The 25688-nt window shown below is 42.3% G+C and overlaps 1 protein-coding gene and 1 long non-coding RNA gene across 3 annotated transcripts in view; one reads left to right on the forward strand and one right to left on the reverse strand.

Annotated features, from left to right (window-relative positions):
* Nucleotides 1–11835: 11835 nt before the first annotated feature.
* Nucleotides 11836–15375, forward strand: LOC130358681 (uncharacterized). Its single transcript, XR_008889616.1, has 2 exons — nt 11836–13570; nt 14572–15375. It is a non-coding gene; the product is annotated as an uncharacterized LOC130358681 (long non-coding RNA).
* A 972-nt stretch (nt 15376–16347) lies between these two features.
* CCNT1 (cyclin T1) overlaps nt 16348–25688 on the reverse strand; it is a 70744-nt gene continuing 61403 nt past the window's right edge. For both annotated transcript variants that reach the window (XM_056562239.1, XM_056562238.1), the window contains one exon: nt 16348–22387. In XM_056562239.1, coding sequence (XP_056418214.1) covers nt 21251–22387 — 1137 coding nt within the window. In that variant the 3' untranslated portion in view covers nt 16348–21250. The remainder of the gene's footprint in view (nt 22388–25688) is intronic.

Raw genomic sequence — 25688 nt, forward strand, 5'->3', positions numbered from 1 at the left:
GACTTGTATTGAGGAGGCATGGTCTGATGTCACGAGGGGCATGGCCAACCCCCGCAGCAGGCACACAGCATTCGGAACTAACTGATCCGAATGCAGCCGGAAGGCTGACCAGTGGAATACCCCTTTAAGACTGAGAGTGTCTCATAGAAAAGCATGGACTGCTTACTGCACATGTGCATAGCACAGGCTAGGTGAAATGCAAGGGGAGCAAGCACCATTTTCTTAAAGTCCCTGAGGAGCAGTGACCTATCAGGAGACATCTAGTCTGTTCTTTACCACTCTTCAGACACCAAGAAAATGGTGACAGTGGAGGAAAAAAATACAAAAAACCCTACCCCCTCTCCTTTTGCAGAGGAGGGAGGTAGACGGGCGAGGTCTAATTTGCAGCAGCCAGACAAGTTGCTTGCTTTCACCAGATTCCTCATGTTAGCTCCCTCTGCTGGTCAACAGTGGGAGATATGACAAGATATTTAATTTTTCACATTTTGTGATTTTTTTTCAATATTTCCAAAAAACAAAATGTGAAAAAATTATTTAACTTCTAAAATAAAATAATCACATTTGGTGACACATTCCCTTTAAGGGGATAAAAGTAGTACACTAATAGACAAGTATAGGTACTGGTTTGATAGTATTGACCCACAGAATAAAGATTACAAGTCAGTTTTAATGTTAAGGTTCAAAATTGCGTTGTTTTTTTTTTTTCCATACAAAAATTTCTTTAAAAAAAAATTAGGTTGGAATATCCCTATAACACTGCAATGTTGAGGCATGCAACTGCAATTTTCTTATTAAAGGAGTACTCCAGTGGAAAACTATTTTTTTCAAATGAACTGGTGCCAGAAAGTTAAACAGATTTGTAAATTCCTTCTATAAAAAAATCTTAATCCTTCTTGTACTTATCAGCTTCTGTATACTACAGAGTAAGTTGTATACTTCTTTTTAGTCTGACCACAGTGCTCTCTGCTGACACCTCTGTCCCTGTCAGGAACTGTCCGGAGCAGGATAGGTTTGCTATGGGGATTTGCTCCTGCTCTGGACAGTTCCTGACACGGACAGAGGCGTCAGCAGAGAGCATTGTGGTCAGACAGAAAATAACTCAACTTCCTGTGGAGCATACAGCAGCTGATAAGTACTGGAAGGATTAGGATTTTGTTATAGACATAATTTACAAATCTGAAGCCAGTTGATATGAAAAAAAAAAAAAAAATTCCACCGGAGTACCCCTTTAAATGTATGTGATTTGTTGTCAAATTTTTTTTTCTTTTTGAAAAGCCGAATCACAAATCCAAAATATCTGCAGCCAATTTAGACAAGATTTTTTAGGTCATGCGACTCTTCTAAAACATGATGCTGTGTTACCAAAGTCACCATTTATCCCGAGCCTAAAGAAATAAAGCAGGCAAAAGTCCATTCTTATATAAGCTCACATTTATTTGATGCAATGGATAGAAAAAAATGTATTCATACCAAGATATTAAACATTTACAAAAATTAATTTACAACATTCAAGCGATAGTAAAGAGCCCTTGCTGTATTTCCCAGCCCCGCAGATAAAACAAGGAGAGATTAATTTTGGGCTCTGGATGCGCACAGCAGAGAAGGCTCGAAATGAGCCCCAGGCCATTACTATACCAGCACCATGTTACTTCTATTCCTGAGACAGTCCCCACTTTTCTATACCAGGCAGAACCTTTTTTTTTTGCTCTTTGGTCATTTGAGAAAGTGAAATATGTTTAGCTTATAATCTGTCAGTTTTCACAGTATGCAGGATATTTTGTGTCCAAAGAAACCTGTGGACCAAGTACATAGATGGATCCTCAACAGTGATAATATACAGCAAGTACACAACTGTGCAAAAAAATAAACTTTTTTAACCTGTATCTCCAAAAGCAATAAATCTACTTAAATGCTAAGACCTTAAAGTCAAATACCATATAGCCTACAGAAATAACCATAAAATTCTTTAAAAAGGGGTTGTCCACTGCCCTGCCCTGCCTTCCGGAGCTCCGCTCGCAGCGTCTGGAAGTTTATTACTCCGAACGCTGTGTGCGGGCTTCCGTGTTCGAGGCCGCACCCCTCCCCCCCCCCCTCGTGACGTCACGCCCGCGCCCTCATGATGTCACGCCCCTCCTCAACGAAAGTCTATGGGAAGGGGGCGTGACAGCAGTCGCGCCCCCTTCTCATAGACTTCCGTTCAGGGGGCAGGGGACGTCACGAGGGGGCGGCCTCAAACACGGAAGCTCGCACACAGTGGCGTTCGGAGTAATAAACTTCCGGACGCTGCGAGCGGAGCTCCAGAAGGAAGGGCAGTGGAGAACCTCTTTAAGGGATTAATAAAATGGATATGTACCCCTGGATAGTGCCCACTAAAGATGTGAGTACAAGTTAAATCTGATGTTGATTATCTATCCTAAGGATAGGCCATCAACACAGTTTGTCTGGAAGGCTCCTTTAGAGAATTACATGTTCTAGTACATGTACACATTATTTTAAGTAATTGGGTAATACATTTAATATTTCCCTGCATCTGTTCTCTGGGTACGGTTAGGGTCTATTCACACAGCAGTATTTCCACTTGCGAAATTCTGCCTCAAATTAAAGCCCATAGACTTCTATGGGATTCCGCACTCCCAATCACACTTCTGAATTTCCGCAAGCGGAAATTCAGAAGTGTGAATGGGAGTGCAGAATCCCATAGAAGTCTATGGGTTTTAATTTAAGGTGGAATTCTGCAAGAGAATATTCTGCCATATGAATAGACCCTTAGCAGAACACAGATGCCTAAAGTCTTAGCAGTGTTATAGCAGTAGCATTTCTGTTCACTCTAGATATACATTACAGATTGACTGCATAAATAAAAGGCAGCCCAGGAGAGAAGAGCACTGACAGAAATGACCCAATCCCAAATAAAAAAGAGATTACTCAAGAAGCAAAAAAGTAAAAAAAATATCCTGTCAATACTATAAAATCAGATGTTGAAAAGAAAGCAATTTTTATAGGAAAACTACTCACGGGCCTGAGCAACCTGACATCATAACAGTACAACTAATATTCAAGCTTTACAAAAACAAGGGTGATATATCTATGAAGCAAGGGCCCACAGTAAACGCACGTACACAATAGTAACGGAAAACAAATGAGTTCAGTCAGTGCGGCTCTGTATATGCAGTACAACGCAGTTATCAGAGGCAAAATAATCACATAGGCCATTTAATTAAACACTATTTCCAACCAAAAGCTATAGACACTTTTAAAAATATATAGTTTTTTTTTTTTTTTTTTTTTAAATAAATTATACTTTTTTTTATAATTTTTTAAATAAATTGTACTCTATAAAAAGTCTGGGCTTAACAGAAAATAAAAAAAGAATCAAAAACAGCAAAGACATAGAAGAAAAGGAGGCACAAGAGTCTGGTGACAGCCTATTCCCCTTCTCCCAAATAAGAAGACATGCTCAAGTGTATGACCGATGGATATATGAGATGTATGATTATTGGAAGCCTTCCTAGGCAATAGTTGTAGAATGTCTAAACCTGAATCACATTAGCTGAGTATGTTTAGACACAAGCTGTGTTGATGACTGCAGCCCCGCTCTCATAAATATATGTTTAAAGGGGTCTGAACCCTTCACTCTGAGGACCCCAACTGGTCAGCTTGTTATCTCAGCCTGTAGACAGGAGATAATTTCATTAGATAAGAATACCCTTTAATTACTTTCTTTACATGTACTCTGCCAATGAACAGGGGAGCTAAATGATTAGCATGGTTAATAAATATATAGCGACCCACTGTAAATGCAATTAACCTCTACACTAAGGCTCATCAAAGACAGACTTAGATTTTTTTTTAATCTACTGCTCCAATGCATCAGCCTTTTTTTCACCCCCCCCCCCCCCCAAAGGAAATCTGTCATCACAATACTTACATATAACGATACTTACCTACCTCCGATCCATGGTTCTGTTGTTCTGTTATGCTTCTTATTCCAGTTCTTGGTTCACGGCCATAGCTTCAAGAGTATGCTGACACCACCGCTGCTGCTTCCCCAAGCCTGCTTGCAGAGGGACCCTATAGAGTAGTGGCAGTGGTGATGTCAGCATGCTCCTGCTGTGCACCAAGCCTGGGACACAATTAAAGAGGATAATAGATGAATGGGACCACGGATTGGGGATAGGTAAATATCATTATCAGTGTCACATGCACTACCAGCTTCTACCAACAGGTTAGTGCGTGTGACACTGATGACAGATTCCCTTTAATAAACTGTGAATTGGGCAGTCATCATTGCTCAGTTCCAAATGTGTATGGAAAGTTTCCCATCCCATTGAGAACTTAGCATGGTAACTACCTCCTACCACCACAGATCTTTAAAGGGGTACTCCGGTGAAAACCTTTTTCTTTTAAATCAACTGGTGGCAGAAAGTTAAACATATTTGTAAATTACTTCTATTAAAAAATCTTAATCCTTCCAGTACTTATTAGCTGCTGAATGCTACAGAGGAAATTCCTTTCTTTTTGGAACACTGATGACATCACGAGCACAGTGCTCTCTGCTGACATCTCTGTCCATTTTAGCAACCATGCATAGCAGATGCATAGCAGATGTATGCTAAGGGCAGCATGGTGGCTCAGTGGTAAGCACTGCTGCCTTGCAGTGCTGGGGACTTGGGTTCAAATCCCACTAAGGACAACAATAAATAAAGCATTATTATAATAACGTCAGCAGAGAGAACTGTGGTCGTGATGACATCAGAGAGCATTCCAAAAAGAAAAGAATTTCCTCTGTAGTATTCAGCAGCTAATAACTACAGGAAGGATTAAGATTTTTTTTTAAATAGAAGTAATTTATAAATATGTTTAACTTTCTGCCCCCAGTTGATTTAAAAGAAAAAAGGTTTGCACCGGAGTACCCCTTTAAGATGCCTCTTCCTGACATGAGGTTTATAGTTTGACAAATCAGGGAATCAGTCAGCTTGGCGCCACCTGATATTCACTACATTACTAAAATTAAGTGACTGATCCTCTGAACTGTCAGATAAACTATAAACCCACATAATGAAAATGCAATCTCATCTTTTTTTGGGGGTTGGCCACCGATCCTCTATAAAAAGATTCTATATTTTTACAATTCTGTAACTAACAATTTTGTAAATATGCTTTGTGATGAAAATCATCCTGGCCAAGCCATGCTTACATAACTGATGTTACCGTGCAGGTAAGAGCTGTCCGTGTGTCCAAATCTTGCAGAGGATTATGTATGTTACTGCTGTTTAGCTTTGGGAGAAAGCCAACAAAAGTATAAAGTGGAAACTATGTTATAGAACTGATAAATAAAAAAAATAATAATGTAAAACTCCAGGGGCAGTATTAAAGGCATGCTGTGGTTCTTCAGACTGCTCACTTGCTCCAGGTTTTTAAAAAATTTACATAAAAACTGTAAATAAATAAAATAGCATGATTATTGAACCAAAAAACCACCATGGAAATCCATAATTCAATTACAACCAAAAAATTATGTGTCCACGGGCTATTTATCACAGCATCACTATAAGGCTAAGTTTCCACTTGGTTTTTTTTCTGGCAGTTTTTGGATATCTGCCACTGCAGTTTTTGTGCCAAAGTCAGAAGTGGATCCATTAGGGAAGAGAAGTGTAAGTCCTTCCTTTATATGTCCTATTCCTTTTGAATACATTTCTGGCTTTGGCTCAAAAACTGCAGCGGCAGTATTCCAAAAACTGCCAGAAAAAAAAAAACCAAGTGGAAACTTAGCCCAAATCAACCACCGCTTGTTCTTATTGCAGTATGCACTTTTTTTATGCAATCTCCACAGAGCTAAACACTGCAGGATTTTCAACTTCTCAAAGATCATGAACAAAATTAGGAAGTGCATTATATAGGGCTTTAAATGAATCTCTGCAGCAGACATTGTCTGTTTTGCCCATCAAAATAAAATATGTAAAATTTTTGCTATTTTTCAACATTTTACTAATCATAATAGGAAATAGATGTGTAAATGGCAACATAATATGCTTTAGTTAGCAAACATTACAATAACAATTACAATAACCAAATACCAGGAAAAAGTTACTTCTACAAATTTTACAAATTCTACAAATCTTTTTTACATTGCATAGAAGTGTAAATACTCAAAAAAAATATAGTTTCCAAAGGACATAGTCTAATTGAAATTTTTATTTATATATAGATAGTGTGAGAGATAAAGTATAAGCTTTTCATATTCCTTAATAGGAGCCAAGCTGATACCAGGGAACACTACCTGAAAAGGTGGTGTAATGAGCTGCTTTGCATATTCCCTTACCCAGAATGCCCTCGGAGTGCTAAATGGCCTTCTGAAGCGCCATCATACCAGGAGTGGTAGCCTCTCCCTGAGGTAAATACTTATCCCCTTTAGCTGCTCTCAGGCCTCTTACCCCTGCCAAGCCAGATCACCCTGCTCTGTACTGATGAGGGGCAATCTGAAGAACTTTGGACAGCCCGGCCGTTGATGAGGAAGAAGAGGAGTGAAGACCCCTCTCCTTCCCCCATGTCTCCCTGAAGATACAGCCCAGCAGTTTGGCCCTGTGATCCGCCCCCTCCCCACCCCCACATAGTTACCCACACCCCTTACCCCGATCACAGATTGTATTATTTGTTTTTTTTCGATCTCTTGTGCCTTTCTATTACAGGATTGAGCTGAGTGTTAGAGTAGCATGGTGTGCGATGTATAGCTTAGGGAACCTTTGCTGTGCATTGTACTATCATGCTTTGTGTGACTGTAATTTATTGTACGACTTGTAATGACTGAACGGAAAATAAAGCTCTTTCAATCATAAAAAATAAAAAATCTGAAGAACTTTGGACTGGTGGGGATGGGTGCTGCATGGAGGGGATAGGTGTACCAGTGCGTGTTGTGTGTTCACAGGATTTGTCAGGATGCGGTAGCCCTTCTGGGTGTCCCTCCTGGCGGTCTAGGGGAGGTGTGTGTGGCCTTTAGGTTCCGCACCTCCCTGCAAACACCCCGGGTACTCCTGCTTTGGCAGGGTACCTACCGTTATCGGCTCTGCGGGCAGATACCTTGGCTAACGCCAAGGGGGATGCCGGGAGCATATGTGGTCCCCTAGTAGCTTCGGCAAAAAGGGACATCAAACCTGGAACCTCGCAAGTACCTTTTGGTCTGGAGGTGAAGGGTAGGTTTGTTGGGGGGCCTCTCTCCTATCGGAGAAGGGCTTGCGATAGACCGCATCCTTTGTGCACGTTTTTTTAGTGTAACACGTTTGCACTTTTTCTGGCACTTTGGGTGATTCGAGAGCACGTTCCTCGGCTTTAGATTAAAAAAAAAAAAATCTGAAGAACTTTGGACTGGTGGGGATGGGTGCTGCATGGAGGGGATAGGTGTACCAGGGCAATCCAGGGCTGGTGCCTGAACACCAGCTCAACGTGACTTGTTTCCTCCGGGTCTCGCCATGAGGCTAGAGCCAAGGTATTTTTGTGCCTCGGGGAGTGGTGACCCCGAGGTGCCGAAACTCACTGGGAATACTGGCTCACTGAGTTGAAGCACGGGCACCATAATCTCTTCACCTTGTGGCACTCACCTCTTGATTCCCGGCCTTCTGGCTAGGATCAGAGAAATTTTTATAGATCCGGCCGGATGTCCGGGCAGTATATCTGCACACATTCACTTATTTCTTTCTTTTTGTCTCACTGTGTCACTTTTTGGGTGTTGTGTGTTCACAGGATGTCAGGATGCGGTAGCCCTCCAGGCGGTCTAGGGGAGGTGTGTGTGGCCATTAGGTTCCGCACCTCCCTGCAAACACCCCGGGTACTCCTGCTTTGGCAGGGTACCTACCGTTATCGGCTCTGCGGGGATGCCGGGAGCATTTGTGGTCCCTTAGTAGCTTCGGCGAAAAGGGACATCGAACCTGGAACCTCGCAGGTACCTTTTGGTCCGGAGGCGAAGGATAAGGTTTGTTGGGGGGCCTCTCTTCTATCGGAGAAGGGCTTGCGATAGACCGCATCCTTTGTGCACGTTTTTTTTAGTGTAACACGTTTGCACTTTTTCTTGCACTTTGGGTGATTCGAGAGCACGTTCCTTACCTGGCAGGGGAGATACCATCATCACTACGGTCTGAAGAACTCCAAGCATTGTGGTAGAGATTTTGCGTAGTACGATTGCAGTACTTTTCGTTCTTATTAGAACCGCAATTCTCAAGAGCATACCACCTGAAGATCGTCTCCTGCCTGCCTCGGAACATCTGAAGAAGGAGAAGATCTTGAAGACTGCAGCTCCGGAAGAAGCCGACGAAGAACTTGGAAGAAGGGAATCGGCGGTGAATTCCGGAACAGCGGCGAAGACGAAGGCGGCGCAGAATCTTTTCGAAGAAACTCGCTGCCTCTGGAGAAGGATTTGCATAGCTCCTCCCACCCGGGAAAGAAGACTTTGCGAAGCCTCTCTCCACAAGCAAGAAAGCGGAAAAGAGCCTGCTGGAAGAAGCCATGGCCTCAACCAGCAAGTCCACCCAGGAGGCTGCAGGGCAAGGCCTGGAGGTCCAGCCCCAACCACAGCAAGCTTCAACCTCCACCACGGCAAGGCAGAAGGGCGGCAAAATTCCCAACCTGGAAGCTCCAACCCTGGAGCCCTGGATGAGGCAGACTGTTGCCTTGAAGCTCAAGCCCGTGGACGGAAGGGTGCCGGACATGTCCCACGACGTGTTCTGCAAGAAGATGCTGGCGGATCAAGGCTTCTCCACGGCTGACACCCTGGGAATAGCAACCTTCTTTTCAGGAATCTTCTACATCACCTTTGCCACCATTGGGACCTGTAGAAGATACTGGGAGGCGGTGAAAGCGGCGACCCCCGAATCCCCTTTCTCTCGCTTTGTGGGCAACTGCCCTATTCAAAGAGAGGAGAGGCGGGTGACGGTCTCAATGCGGAACCCACACACCCCAGGCACGGACATCTCGACCTTCCTGAAGCGCTTCTGCACCGTGGTGAGGGAGCCCACCCGCATCCTGAACTCCCTCGGATACTGGACCTGCAAGTGGTCTGTGGTCGTCAGACTGAACAAGAACCTTGCTTCTCCAGACGGACTACAGCACCTGCCAACGACATTTTCCTTGGGCAACTCCACAGGACTTATCTTCTACCCGGACATGCCGCAGACCTGCAGGAGATGTGGCAAGATGGGCCACGAGGGCAAGGACTGTACGGAGGATGCCTGCAGGTTTTGCCGTGTGACGGGTCACACGACCAAGGACTGCCCCAAGAGCAAGACCTGCAACTTCTGCGGATTGGCAGCCCACAGCTACAAGGACTGCCCCCAGAGGGAGAGAACATGGGCATCTGTGGCAACGAGAGCACCGAAGCCAGCCCCAGCTCCGGAGCCAGCAGCACGGATGGCCAAGCCGACCAAGGAGGGTAAGAAGGTGAAAGCCACCACCCCTGCCCCTCCCGCCCCATCCCGTCCCACCCCTGCCCCTCCTGCCCCATCCCGTCCCACCCCTGCCCGGCCCACCCCTGCCCCGTCCTCCCCTGCCCGGGCACTCTCTCCTGCCCCCCGCCCCACCCAGCCTCCTTTCTCTCCTGGCCCAGCAGCACCGCCCTTCGGAGGACTTTCCTGTGATTCCTCCCCCAGGTACCATACAGAGGAAGAGGAAAGGAAGGGACAACGCATCAGAAGAGTCCCACAAAAGAAAGATTATCGAGACCTGCAAGACCCCTCAAGCTTCAGATGAGGAGGAGGAGATGGAGCAGGCCCAAGTGGAGCAGGTCCAAGCAGAGCCAGTCCAAGCTCAATCTATGGAGGAGCTGCTGCAGGACCCAGAGGTCAAGAAAATCCTGGACACTCCGGCCAACACGGTCTACAAAGAGTTCTTGGAAGGGCGCTACGAGAAGCCACAGGAGCCGACAGGCGCCAGAGAAGAGGACCCGTCCGACCAGAGTGGTAACTAGTATCTGAACTAACCTCTCTTTTTATTCCCATGGCTGATCTCAACATCTTCTGCATTAATGTGAGGAGTATTAGAGCTTGGTTTAGATTTCAGACTGTCCTTACATTCTTAGATTCCCAGAGGTGTGATGTTTACATGTTGCAGGAATGTGCTTTGTCTGCTTCTAGGTCTTACAACCATCTGGCCAGGCAGTGGCCTCACGGCCCTTCCTACTGGTCTGGTAGGGGCGACAATAGGTCTGCGGGGGTGGCCATCCTGATCAGGGGAGGTAACTTTGCACTTGATTCCGTCCGGGAGCTCGTCTGTGGCAGACTTCTTGTCGCAGACGGTTCCTGGGTGGGTGAGCCTGTGCGGCTCATCAACGTGTATGCCTCCCCTGAGAGGGATGTCCGACTGGAGGTTCTCCAGGCCCTGCGGGCTGAACTCGCCACCACTAGGGCAGTAGTGTTGGGTGGTGACTTCAACTGCCGCATTGAGGTGGATGGGCGCAGTTCTGGCACATCCGCCAACCTGGACGTGACATCTAAACTGCTGATTGAGATGGTGAAGGAGGCATCCTTGCAGGACGTTGTTAGGTCCATCGGGAACGGCTCCGTAAACTATACGTGGAGCCGCCCCGATGGCTCGCTCCGTTCTCGGATAGACTTCATCTTCACTTCGAGAGCAGTCAGAAAGGTGTCGTACTCTATGGTCCCCTGCTTCTTCTCTGACCACAGGGCCATTTGATTTCGGGGGACTCTGGGCCATGGATTCCCACCTGGCCCAGGCTCCTGGAAGTTGAATTGTGCCCTGTTGGAGCAGAGGGAGGTCACGGAGGAACTTAGGGATGCGTACCTTGTATGGCGAAATGACAAATGTCTGTTTAAGTGCATCAGCGACTGGTGGGAATATGTTAAAGTCGAATTCTGTTGTTTCTTTCAGGCAAAAGGCAGACAACAGGCGTGTGCGAAGAAGTGGGACTTCAGGAAACTGCAGCGCAAGCTGCGGTCCCTGCAGGACCTGCTCCAGTGTGGCTGGGACATCAGGGAGAAGCTGGAGGAGACCAAAAAGAGCTTGAAAAGGCACTTTGAGGAGGAATCCATGCAAATAGACTTTCGTTTCAAGGTGGAGAACCTGGAGAAGGGTGAGAAGTGTAACTCTTTCTTTTACAGGAAGCTCCATGCTGGCCACACACCCCTGACTGAGCTACGAGATGAGACCGGACACATGAGGAGGGGCAAGGAGGAGGTGGTGGGGGTAGTCTCCGACTTCTACAGCAACCTCTATGCCCCCAAAGCCGCCGAGAGGTTCCGGTCAGGTATCACTAACATTGTTGATCCCGCAGGTGCAGCGGCTATAGACGATCCCTTGACGGTGGGGGAGCTGCTCTCTGCCGCTAAATCCTTTAAGCCCGGCAGGACCCCGGGCAGTGACGGTCTCCCAGCCGAGCTCTATGTAGCGCTGGGTGACCTGATCTGTCCAGACCTGTTGGAGGTGTACGAGGAGATGGTGGTGGGGGGCAGAATACCTCCATCGTTGAGGGAAGGGATGATCACGATCTTGTATAAGCGGAAGGGGGAGAGATGTGACCTGAAAAACTGGCGTCCCATCTCTCCCCTGAACGTGGACTACTAGATCCTCGCCAAGGTGCTGGCCAACAGGCTGAAATCTGTCATTGGGCAGATTGTCCATCCGGACCAGACCTGCGGCATTGTGAGAGAACATGGAGAAGACTGAAGGAGTCTCTCTATCACAAGCGTTGTGTGCTCTGCAGCCTCTAGCACCTATGTCTTAAAATTGTGGACCTCAAGATGTTTGCAACATCTGGAGGTGCACATTTTGGAGACCACTGCTCTAGCAAAACAAGCAGTAATTGCCTGTGTTTGCTCTTACTGCTGCCACACAACATGTAAAAGCATATAATACAAAAAATAACATTATATTACAAAATTATACAACTTTAAAACAACTTTTTTTTTCTTTTACAAGGGTTTTGGCCCATGATGCCAAGTATATTACTGTGTAATATGCTTCTATTGCCTTCTACTCCCTCCCTGGAATGCTGGAAAATATCAAAGACAACATTAAAAAAAAAAAAATTACTTTGACAACAGCACTTCCGGACAAAGGGTCCAGTGCATGAAAACCGGAAAAACTGGCGCATTGTAGCCTCAAAAACTGAAGGGAAAAAATGGAATACCCCTTTAATGTCTCATGCACACACAATGTGCACAGGATGTAGGGAGGCACGTGAAGTTCCTGTGACTGCATTTAATTTTCAATGTGACGGAGATCCCTTACATGAAAATAACTAGCCAGTATACAGAGCCAACAGTAAATATATTAATACTTTGCATGGTAATCATGTACAATGTATATTTCTGTAGGTTACATTTATCTTTAGTAGAGAGAAAAAAGAGTTGGGCCTCATGCACACCACGATTTGTGCCTCTGAGGCATGGATATTTCAAAATGACATGCCAACATATCCATGCTCGGACAGGTACGGGCCGCATTTATTTTAATGGCCTAAGCAAAGTCAACTAGTGACTTTTCGGGTCATTTTTCAAGTGTACAAGGTTTTTGTCGGACTAAGAAAAGTGGTACAGAAAAATGGCATCACCACTGGCATCCTAAAAACCACAAAATTTGGCACAGCCATTCTCATTCGAAATGTTGTCACAATATATAAGTATGGTTGTAAACATTTCCATTAAAAGTTGATCATTTGGGAAGGTAATAGCATCCACACAGTTTTTGGCATCTGTATTTTTAAGCCAAAACCAGGGAGTGGGACATTTACAGCGGAAAGTAAAATGGAAACATTTTTAAGTCTTTCATGATTTGGAGCCACTCCCGGGTTTGACTTTCAAATACCAATGTACAATTCCGACCACAGTATAAGTGTGAATGGAGAACTAAGGTACCTTCACAAGAGTGGATTACTCACGAGTTTCTCACTGCAGGTTTGAGCTATGGACGGTTTTCCTCAGCTCAAAATCTACAGCAGATAACACTGACCTCAATGTAATCTGCTGCGGAAACCCGAATGGGAAGTTTTCTGGAAGTCCCACTATGTAAGCGTTCCCTTTACTAGTAAACTTATCAGAAATTTCACTGGTGGGGTCCGCAAGCCAGAAATCCTACTGATCTCTTCCGGTGTTACATTAAAAGATACCAGAGTATGCAAAAAAAATTATTAACATGTTCTAGGGACATGTCAAAAGTCATGTCATGGATTTGCATATGAGGCTGTCTTGGTCACACCTTTTGTGTATACTTTGTCTTGGTCACACAAGCCAGGAGTGAACTCGCTTAGTGCGAACATTGTAGCGATCGTTGGGTCTGAACACTCAGATCCCGGCCAATCAAAACTTCCAACATGCCCTTAGAACACAGTAAGTGTTATTTGAAAACTCAGTGTCCGTTTAAGCAATGATCTCAAATGGGTTATCTGTGGGAGTGCTCTTTATTTTTAACTATGCCCATTGTGTAGTGTATATATATAAAAAATACTTTACTCACATGCAGTGCTCTGGTGGTGGCTTCAGTATCCTGCATGGGTTCCCGATGCGATTCTTTTTCTGCTTCTGGGGGTCAACACGTCACATTGCAGCTCAGTACCGCAGGAGTGTTGGAGGTAAGTAAAGGGTTATTTTTATATACTACACAATGGGCATAGTTTAAAAAAAAAAAAAAAGTTATAAAAGGTTAGTAAATTACTTCTATTAAAAAAAATCTTAATCCTTTCAGTACTTTTTAGTTGCTGTATACTACATAGAAAATTGTGCAGTTCTTTCCAGTCTGACCACAGTGCTCTCTGCTGACACCTCTGTCCATGTCAGGAACTGTCCAGAGTAGAAGCAAATTCCCATAGAAAACCCCCTGACACGGACAGAGGTGTCAGCAGAGAGCACTGTTTTCAGACTGGAGAGAACAAATGTCTCTGTAGTATACAGCAGCTGATAAATACTGAAAGGGTTGAGATTTTTAAATAAAAGTGATTTTAATTTTTTTTTTCCCTTTCGGAGTTCCCCTTTAAGGCTGTGTTCACATGCACTGTATTTTGGTCTGTATTTAAAAAACAAAACAAAAAAAAAACAACCACACAAAAAAAATACTGAAAGCGGCGTCATTTTCTTCCACTACAAAAACACAGAGTCCTACGGATCCCACTGACTGTTACAGGATCCATAGGGACCGATTGTTGCTGATTGTGATTTTTTGGAAATTAGCAATATCAGGAAAAAAAAAAAAAAACTAAACACAGTGCAACACCCAATAAACAACACATTTTGAGTAATCATCAAGCTAGTTGGCCAGTGTAAATGATCTTTATTAATCCTGTTGCCATTGTCAGATGTCTGTAACAACAGTTGCCAAAGTAATTGCTGGAACATGGCTGCTGCAAAAGCAGCTGCTAGAACAACCAATGATTTTTTGGTAGTCTATGTAAATAAGCCTTTAGGGAACATCGATCATCTCACAAAAAGCACCAAAGCCCATTTATTCCAGTTTATTCTACAACTGAAGGAACATTCACTATAACTTGATCACCCAACATAAACAATTATTAAAAGTTATGTTATGTAAAACAAAAAAATATATATATAACTCTTTGTTTCCTGCTTTATCTTGCAGACATAAGAAGCGTGGACATGGATTTGAGAAAAGACCAATAAACAACTACTTCCAACTGTACTACAGTCATTTCAATTCTAAAACAAGAGTAACATGTGTCTGGCACAAAACCAGTTAATGCCAGCAATGTGCAAAACCATTTACCAAAATATGAATTAGGCAACAAAATAGCATTCTTCAAATAAATTACTGCATGACTACCTTCACTAACTAGTTCCTGAGAATATTTTCTTTCTTATCTTTAAAATAATAGATATTTAAAGGGGTATTCCAGGAAAAAAAATCAACTGGTTCTAGTAAGTTAAACAGATTTGTAAATTACTTCTATTTAAAAATCTTAATCCTTCCAATAATTATCAGCTGATGAAGTTGAGTTGTTCTTTTCTGTCTGGCAACAGTGCTCTCTGCTGACATCTCTGCTTGTCTTGGGAACTGCACAGAATAGAAGAGGTTTGCTATGGAGATTTGCTTCTACTCTGGACAGTTCAAGTGTCATCAAAGAGCACTTAGACATAAAACAACAACTCAACTTCAACAGCTCATAAGTACTGAAAGGATTAAGATTTTTAAATAGAAGCACAGTTTTCAATAATTTAATTATTCTTTTTATATTTTTTAAAAATCTTGTACACTTTCCTTGAGGTCGGGCAAAATAGATTTATTTGTATTTATATTGTTTACACCTTGGGTATGCCCATCAGACCTCGGTCAGTGTAGAAATTGTGAGCTGCACCATTTCCTTTTCTTTTTTAGTATTAATTTACAAATCTGTAACTTTCTAGAGCCAGTTGATATACATATATATATATATATATATATATAAAAAAAAGTTTTTTCCTGGTTAACCCCTTTAAGAACATCTTACTAGTGCACATATAGTGGTTCCCCAAAAATGTTTCTAAGGGTATGTACGGTATTTTGCTACGTATTCTGTAGCTGATTTTGCTACCAATTGACTTCAATGGGTAGGAAAATACGCAGCAGCAAAATATGGCAGGTGTGACCTTACCCTTACAATACAAAAACTGCCTAAAGTAATAAGAAATTTGGTCATGTTAATTATATAGGACTCAATGGCATGATGTTTTGTAGCAGATTTATGTGAGATCAATTGTGAAGTGAAGACATTTCATATTAACATCTAAATCTATGAAATAGCTAGGAGGAGCTTCAAGAAAATCTAAGGCGAGGTTCATATATTTTTTTTATATAGTTTTGCTCAGTCATAGGAGGAGAACAACAACAGAAAAAAAAAAGATGAATGCCGGCCCCTAGTGACTTAAATATAGTCCATCACGGTACCTAGCATTTTAGCGAACATATAGCATGCTGCACTATTTTGTCCAGCACTACTTCTGGCAGAATAAGGAAGCTCCTAATAGAATCTCCAATGCAGATGTGAAAGTGTTCACATCTGCATTGGAGCTCCATCAAATAATCCTTTTAAACAATAAGACATGATCCTGTTAAATAAATGGAAACCAGGCAGAAATCCAACTGACCACATTTTAGTCAATGGTATCTGTTGGTGTCCGCTGTACAACAGACCGTTTGGCTCAATTTTCTGGACCCGAACAGTGGGGGAGATTTATCAAAACCTGTCAAGAGATAAAGTTGCTGAGTTGCCCATAGCAACAAATCAAATCGCTTCTTTCATTTTTTTATTTTTTTTTTTAAAAGGTCTCTGATCTGCTATGGGAAACTCAGCAACTTTTACACTGGGCAGGTTTTGATGAATCTACCCCACTGTCTCCGAAGCAGATGTGAACGAGGCCTTACACGAAATGTACCGAATTCTAAAAGGTGGTTTCATTAATTCCCTAGACACGTTACAACTTGCTTTCAACGCTCTTAGGCTATATTCACAGAAGTGTACTGCAACACACAGAAAATACAAAATATAGCTATGTACAGACAAAATACACCCCTAAATCCCAATTTATGTACATGACCTATGTATTGTCTCCATAATGTTTTATTTCCCATCAGTATTTTTCCTGAAAAATCAAATACAGCTATAATGCAAGCAACTGACATGGTAATAACGTAGCTACAAAGGTGCGGCCAAAATGAATACACTAGTCAGTAAAATCAAGTATGACACTTTACGGTTGCACGCAAGTTAACAGAGCAGTGGAGAAGAAACAAGGCAGGGCATATGAAAGGTATGTACTTATTTTATTATTTATAGCCAAAATATCTTTTGTGTATTAAAGTACAGTTTTTGTGTACTTTTTACATTTTTATACTTTATATGTAAACGGAGACTGGATAAAACAGCATGTCTAAACAAGCTCTGGTAAATGTCAATGACCGGTTGATAAATATGGGCCAATATGCCTGACAATAAAAATCAGTTGACTGTTGGGTGCACACGAGTCGTAACAATAATATAACATATTCTCAGATATCACACAATTCTTAAAGGGGTACTCCGCTGCCCCAGAGTTCGGAAAATTTTGTTCTGTACGCTTGGAGCGGGCGGCTAGGGTGGTGACATCACACCTTGGCCCCTCAATGCAAGTCTATAGGAGGGGCGCCGCCCGCACCCAGTGTTCTAAATGAACGCTGGGTGTTGCACAGAGATCGCAGGGTCCTAGCCGCGGGACCCCCACGATCACACATCTTATCCCCTATCTTTTGGATAGGGGATAAGATGTCTAGGGGCGGAGTACTATTGTAATGCACAAAACAGTAGAACAGCAAGGCAAATAATGGAAATCAGTGGTATAGCCCAATTTTCAATGTCCCCTTCCAAGAGCTATAACTTTAAAAAAAATATATTATGTCCACATAGACATATGAGGGCTTGTTGCTTTTGTTATTTTAATGCACAAAACAGATCAGCAAGGCAAATAATGGAAATCAGTGGTATATCCAGCAACAGAATATGTACCTTTAAGGATATACACAACAATGTAATGTATCTGGTTATCTGGTGGACAGGGGTATATTTTTTTCCCTTTTAAAATTATTATTTTTTTTTTTTTTAACTGTTAACTAGTCCCATAAGTACTCTCAACTGTGAACGTCTGACCCGATATAATGCACTGAAAAACTACTGTAGTGCAGTGTGTTATGCCGGTTAGCATTATGCTGACAAGCAATGTATACAGCATGCTGCACATACATGGCAGTTCTGGGGGCCTTGAGAAGACTTCTGGCCGCAGTGAAGACAAATCATCACCTGGCGATCAAAGCAGCAGTGATTTAGATTTTTTCCATTTAAAAATAGGTGCACTAAAGATGTCTTGCAGAATCTATATTCTATTTGCTGCTTAAATAAAGAGAAGATTGTAGGGCAACCTCTGGCGCTGGACATTCTACTTCTTGTATTATCAGGACATATTATAGCCCACGTACAAGTCCAAGACAAATTGGTGGCGAATACAGTGCCCACAAAGTTCTATGGATCCATGCTGCACACATGATATATGTATATTACAAGTTCTTTGTATGAAGCGCTGCAGGAAATCTGCATACATGAGGCCTAAGGAAATGCATCAGTTCCATCATATCATGAAATTCAAAAGAAGCCCTAAAGGGGACAAGGTTACAAGGTCAGATCATCTCTCATATAATTGGCCTGTAGCTGCATGCAGCCTAATACATAGTCGGCTACCCCTGCTATCTCAAGACCAGGGCTTCAAGTCTTTGTTTTGAAAGGAGCAGCCAGTCTTGCATATGCGACGCCACTCCACTCTTTTGTCTATGGAACCGCTAGAGATAGCTGAGCGCTGTATGTGGCTATCTCTGGCAGCTCCAGACAATGAATGGAACGGTAGTGCACATGCGTGACTCACAGTTCTCTTCAAAGCAGAGATGGGGCTCATTATTGAGACTGTGGGGGGCTTGGTCGTCATACCCCCTGTGAACTGACACTTACCCCCTACCCTTTGGATAAGATATAAGTGTTATTACTCCAAATACCCCTTTGAATATTAACTACAGCAGAACGGGAGCTTTACAGGATAGTGATTTATTAGAGAGGGCTTGATCATTCCTACAATGGGCCAAATAATTTTTACTAATTGAAATCAGACAATGATACATATTTTCTTATCTGTTTTTATTTTCTGATTGTAGATTTTTTAAATTCTACTTTCTGTACATGATTATGGAGGCAGCCATCTTGCCTGAGCTGCTTTTAACAGCATTTATAGAGATACTTAAAATTCTGGAATTAAATCACCGACTTCTATAGAACATTTTCTAGGCATACTCTGTGACCTGTGCAGAAGCCACTGTGCAGGGAGGAGGAAGGGAGATGCGACATCATATATCGTGAATGGTGAATCCTGTGTTATCTATACATTAGTATTAACTTTTGTGGTTATCCTTCCTGTATGATAAAGAAGAGACTGCTGAAATGTTTCCTCTACAGAACATGAAGTGTCAGCATATTACTAGGCTTAATGGTCAGATTAAAAACCTGCAAATTTTTAAGTGATGACGTGGAAAATTAAAAAAAATTTACAAAAATTCTTAAAACATTTGTTTAAGAAATACATAATTTACAAGCTATTAAAAATAGCTCATTTTCTCACGTTTCCTTTAAGATTGTTTCTTAGCAAATAAAGTTAAGATGTGTGGGTGACACATCTATATCTAAACACGTTTGTAGAAATATAGATGTTACCCATATTTAGTTAAAGCGCTAACAGTACATAATACTCTGATTCAAGCACATTTTCTCCGGTGCCAGAGAATAATTTTTGCTCCCCAGTGCTGGAAGTACTCAATTGTTATTTTCATCTAAAGAGAAACTGACATCAGTTTCACTGTTGGTACAGGTGTGTAGGGTGGGTGACACTGATGATAACGATACTTACAAGCCCCCACGTTGTAGTCCCATTCACCCGACAGGCTTAGTAAGGAGCTTCAGAAGCATGTTGACGTCACTACTGCTGCTGGGACTCAACAAAGAAGCAGCAGAGGTGATGTGGCCATGTCCCTGAAGCTCCCCCACACATCAAGACTGCCGCCCGAACAAGGTAGATGATGGGTCAACAGAACTATGAAATGGGGATAGGTAGATATCATTATCATCTGTGTCACCCGCACTACACACCTATACAAACAGGTTAGTGTGGGTGGAACTGAATACAATTTTCCTTTAAAGTTCAGTGATGCAATCCAGCACACACACTGCACAGTTCAGCATGGGGGGACGCAGCTCACACCAGAAGGTTGGGTTGCTGTAGCAAACTAATGCAAGGAGCTTAGCGTTAGTTGCGTATCTCCACGGCAAACTGTGACGATAGCAAAGGACCACATTACTGGACTAAGACTTTAATGTACTTAAGAAGGAGTGGGAAAGACTTGGTCCACTTCAGACAGGCTTCTACTTCATGGGGTTTTATGCCTTCCTCTAGATCAACACTTCAGGGTAATAGGCTGAACTAGATGGGTGTCTTTCTTCAGCCTTACAAACTATGTTACTAGGTACACATGCTCCCTACCACAGCTTTTCCACCAATTCCAAACCTCAAAATGTTCTATTTAAAAGGGTTGGCCAACTAACAGCATTAATCCAAAAGGTGGAAAAGTGATATGTTGAAGGGAGTCAAGAGGCCTTGCCTTGTGAATGGAGAGCTTGCATGGTCACCACTCTATTCACTGCTATGGGACTGATGAAGATCATGTTAGGTGACTGGAGCTGTGACCATGTCAATGCATTCCATTAACAAGGGATGCCTGGGAATCTCTGTTCTTGAGATCGTTAGGGGATAGATAGGTGATGAATGTATTAGTAGGCCAACCCCTTTGTTTGATTTTCAGAACAGCAACAAGCAAAAAGTATACAAAGTTTGATGCGAGAGATGGTGGCTGCCATTTCTAAATATTTTTCTAAATTCATTTTCTTTTTCCTGATTGGATATTTATAGCATTAGCTATACTTTAAAAACATTCTTATTATAATTTAGAGCTTTAGGTCAAACCGGCATTAAAGATCACATACCTGTGTTAAATACCATCAGTGATAGATGGAATAGTTAGACCTTTTTTTTTCTTTCTTTCTTTTTTTTTTTTTTTTTTTTTTAAGCAGCAGACTGAAAATGAATGATTATGACACAGTTTAAAATATTCAACACAGCACAGGAAGGTCAGCAGGAAGTATGTAAAAATTGACCAAATACTTGACCATCAAAAAAAATAAAATATGTCTCTGATCTATTAAGCCTCTTTATAAATTTGCATTTATAATAACTTATTCCATTTGCACACACAGATGGCATGCAGAATAACTTTCCAGTGTGAAACCTGAAAAGAGAAAATTATTCTCACATAAAGTACCTGGACATGCTAGTAAAAAAAACAAAAACTGGACCTCAAAATTGTTTCCTTGACAGTCAATTTTAAAAAAAGCTAGTTGATCTTCATGTTAACACAAATGGCAAAGTACAGTAAAAACACATTTCATTTAAGGAGACAGGTGAGAAGAGACATTGTGAAAAAGTGTAACAAAGAAACTAGCGATTTTGAAAGCCAAAACATACGTCACATGACAAAAAAAAAAAAAGAAAAGAAAAAAAAGATTCTAAAATTAACTTGGAACATGAAATACATGACAAAGTACATGGAAGAGCACAGAGAAAATATGCTGGTAAAACAGTGTGCTAAGAAAGTGGCTATTCAACCCTTTCATGCAGTCTGAAGATGTGAACCTCACTAGCAGTTATTTAGGAAGTGGTGGCATAGGTGGAGGTGGATCGGCAGGAAGGGGAGGAGGTCTGGGTTTATCTGCATTGCTCGGCCTTGGCCTGCGATAATCCCCATATTGATGCAAATACTGAGGTGGCTGCATGGGTGCCACTCCCTGTGCACTTAACAGTGAATGTAGCATGTTTACAGTGTCTTGGTAATCAATAACTTTAGCTGTACTGTGTCCATTGGCACCAGAGGAGGCCTCCCTCTCTGTCTTGCCATGACTACTACGTGGTCTGTGTGATGCTTGCGCTACAGGAGCATCAGTCATGGGAGTTTTGGAAGTCCGCCTTAGTTTATGAAAAGAAGGGTCATGGCTGCTGACATCATCTGATGGAGGTCTCTTTCGAGAAGGAACGGATGTTTTGTGAGAAGTGCTACTTAGAGAAGATCGTTTGCCACTTGAGCTGCTGGATGAGTCCTGATGGTGTTGACGGTGGGACTGGCTGTTGTGGTGGTGATGAGATGAAGAACTGCTTCTGTGTTTTTCCCTACTCTTGCCATTACCACCGCTTTCTTCATTTGGCACTTTAATGTAAATTTTTCCTTCCTCTGGTTTATCCCGGCCAGCTACAGGAAGATGCATTTTCAGACTGGTAGATTTGTCTGTCCGTTCATGACTTGCTTCATGCAAGGGAATCTTTAAAATTATGGGCGATGTATGGCTCTCCTTCTCTCGATCTCTCTGCTGCTGAATGAGTAGGTTTTGAGCAGCACTTGCATACTGTTCCTTCAAGTTGGCTCCCATATGTTCTAGCTGTCGTTTCTGTGCAGCTAACTCTTCAGCATGTTTTGCACGGTACTCTTTCAGTGATACTTTTGCAGTGGTAGGTGCTTTGCTTACAGGTAGAGCCTGATCTAGGCATGGATTGTGCTCACTAGTTCTTTGCGGCTGCCTCTGGTTCTGTTGCAAAGTTCCCCATGAACTTCCAGACATTGCAAAATCTCCTTTTGATCCAGTGAATGACTGAGAGGAAGAATCAGAAAAGGGGGAACTGCTTGTAAAGCCACTGCGGGAGAACATTCTAAGTATATTCTGGTCAGAAAAAGTGTCATTGCTATCCTCGTCACAACCATCCTCTTTAGGTTTGCTGTTTGCTTGAATGGTCTGGAAGACAAAACAAACAAAAGTATATTTAAGAAGGTGCTGCGGTTTTTTAACAACCTTTGCATAAATCAATAGTACAAGCAATTATTAGGAACACTATTATATATGTTATCAAAGAGAAATGCCTTTCTCCACTTCTCTGGCTTCTTTCCTTAATGCCACCCCCTGGACAGAGCCAAAAGTAGACAGAGAGACTGCAAAGAGAACAGGAGTTTTTAGTAAGGTTTTAGATCTCAACCTAGTGCTCAATTTAGACTTCTCATTATTGCTTGACAATATCTTCCATGCTGTTGCTGTATCTGAGGGTATGCTATAGAGATATACCATATCAGGATCCCCCTTTTCTGTGTGTGCAATGTATGGGAGGGAGATCATAAAGGTTCGAATTCCACCCACTAGCTCAGGGACAACTGAAAATTAAAGCTGGAGCCTGAAGAAAACAAGTTATAATGGCCAGAAATCGTGCTACTCTCCTCAGTACACACATTGCTGCCTAACCTGAAAAGTTATGAGAAATGACACACTTTAAAAGGGCTATCAAGGATTAGAAAAGCATAGCTGCTTTCTCCCAGATAACATGATCTTTGTAGGTCTTGTCGGCATACAGGAAAGCAGCCGTTGCCTGCCAGTGAGGAGCATTGAGTCATAGCATGCCAAGGCTCAAGCAACAGCATACATCCATCTAAACTAGCTTAGTCGCGCTCCATTTTTCTGTATTTTCAAGTTGCAAAGCTATAATTTCCTGGTCTTTGTCATTTGTCCACTAACATCAAGAAAATCTGGTGGTTTAGGGTCAATTCTTCTTGTTCACAAGATTCAACAATGTGATATCTTTAACTTTTAAATGGACAGAGGTAAAAAAGCTAATGTTTTTCTCTGCCCAGCAAAAAAAATCTGCTGATACAGATGTTGTAGGATTCTGTGCCTGGTACCCCTCGATTTTATCCAATGGGTATTGTGGTAGTGCTGTCTGAATAAACTTTTATATGTCGATCCTTCAGAGTGTCTGGGACATCATCAGAGACCCCCAAACCACTGTCAACTTCTTAAAGTTAAAGGATCGGCCACTGATAATAAATGTTGAAAACAGCAATGGAAAATAACCTTTTGCTCAGGTGCTCGGAATTCCCAGGAATTTTACAGGAAGAGTAGAAGTACAGTCTTGGCTGTAAATGTTGGCACCCCTGAAATGTTTCAAGAAAATGAAGTATTTCTCGCAGAAAAGGATTGCAGTAACACATTTTGCTATACACATGTTAATTCCCTTTGTGTGTATAGGAACTAAACCAAAAAAAGTGGGGGGGGTCGCAAATGGGACGTAATGTCACACCAAACTCCAACTGGGCTGGACAAAATTATTAGCACCCTTTCAAAATTGTGGATAAATAAGATTGTTTCAAGCATGTGAGGCTCCTTTAAATTCACCTGGGGCAAGTAACAGGTGTGGGCAATATAAAAATCACACCTGAAAGCAGATGAAAAGGAGAGAAGTTCACTTAGTCTTTGCATGGTGTGTCTGTGTGTGCCACACTAAGCATGGACAACAGAAAGAGGAGAACAGAACTGTCCGAGGACTTGAGAACCAAAATTGTGAAAAAATTATCTCAAGTCCATCTCCAGAGATCTAGATTTGCCTTTGTCCATAGTGCACAGTTTGCAACCCATGGCACTGTAAGCTAATCTCCCTGGAAGTGGACGGAAGAGAAAAATTGATGAAAGTGTCAACGAAGGATAGTCCGGATGGTGGATAAGCAGCCCCAAACAAGTTCCAAAGATATTGAAGCTGCCCTGCAGGCTCAGGGAGCATCGGTGTCAGTGCGAACTATCCATTGACATGTAAATGAAATGAGACGCTATGGCAGGAGACCCAGGTGGACCCCACTGCTGACACAGAGAAATAAAGCAAGCCTACATTTTGCCAAGATGAACTTGAGTAAGCCAAAATCCTTCTGGGAAAACATCTTGTGGACAGATGAGACCAAGATAGAGCTTTTTGGTAAAGCACATCATTCTACTGTTTATCAAAAACGGAATGAGGCCTACAAAGAAAAGAACACAGTACCTATAGTGAAATATGGTGGAGGTTCAATTATGTTTTGTGGTTGTATTGCTGCGTCTGGCACTGGGTGCTTTGAATGTGTGAAGGCATCATGAAATCTGAGAATTAACAACAGATTTTGGATTGCACTGTAGAGCCCAGCGTCAGAAATCTGGGTTTGTGTCCAAGATCTTGGGTCTTACAGCAGTACAATGACCCCAAACATATGTCAAAAAGCACCCAGAAATGGATGGCAACAAAGCGCTGGAGAGTTCTGAAGTGGCCAGCAATGAGTCCAGATCTAAATCCCATTGAACACCTGTGGAGAGATCTTAAAATTGCTGTTGGGAAAAGGCGCCTTCCAATAAGAGAGACCTAGAGCAGTTTGCAAAGGAAGACTGGTCCAACATTCTGGCTGAGAGGGTGTAAGAAGCTTATTGATGGTTATAGGAAGTGACTGATTTCAGTTATTTTTTCCAAAGGGTGTGCAACCAAATATTAAGTTATGGGTGCCAATAATTTTGTCCAGCCCATTTATAGAATTTGGAGTGACATTATGTCTAATTTGCTTTAATTCCTCCCTTTTTTGGTTTAGTTTCAATACACACAAAGAGAATAAACATGTGTATAGCAAAACATGTGTTACTACAATGCTTTTCTGTGAGAAATACTTAATTTTCTTGAAATATTTTAGGGGTGCCAACATTTATAGTCATGACTGCATGAGAATGAATATGCTTTATTCTGTCCACCAATTACACGTTTCGGTAGGAATATACATTCCTATACCTCTACACTTCCGGGGAAATTTCTAGGAATTCCGAGCACCTTAGCATCTGTTCTGCTTGAACAGAACAACTTCCCAACGTCATGCCCTCTTTAGGGTTATAACACACTTTCCGTATGCTCAAGGTGAGCGGCTAATTTATAGAGCCTGTGTAACCACCCCCCTTCATCTTAATTTTTGGGTAAGGAATGAGGCACCGTCCTCCGGTCTTCCTTTTTCTCCTATAAATTCAGTCATCCGAAATGATGGCCTTGAATTTAGGCTCCTGAGCTCCAGGCACTGGTATATTACTGTCTCAGAGAGCCAGGAACTCCCTGTATAAGAATACTTGTTTTTTTAACAAATTCAAGGATCTTCTGACCAGAGGAGGTAGGTGTATAGTTTTGTCCAAAGATAACTGTGGTCTGTTCTGGACATAGATCTGTTAATGCAGGTGTCGAAAATGAAATTGGCACAAGGGAACCACTTAAATATAT

This window comes from Hyla sarda, chromosome 2 (genome assembly GCF_029499605.1).
Source record: "Hyla sarda isolate aHylSar1 chromosome 2, aHylSar1.hap1, whole genome shotgun sequence".
In the NCBI taxonomy this organism is placed as follows: domain Eukaryota; kingdom Metazoa; phylum Chordata; class Amphibia; order Anura; family Hylidae; genus Hyla; species Hyla sarda.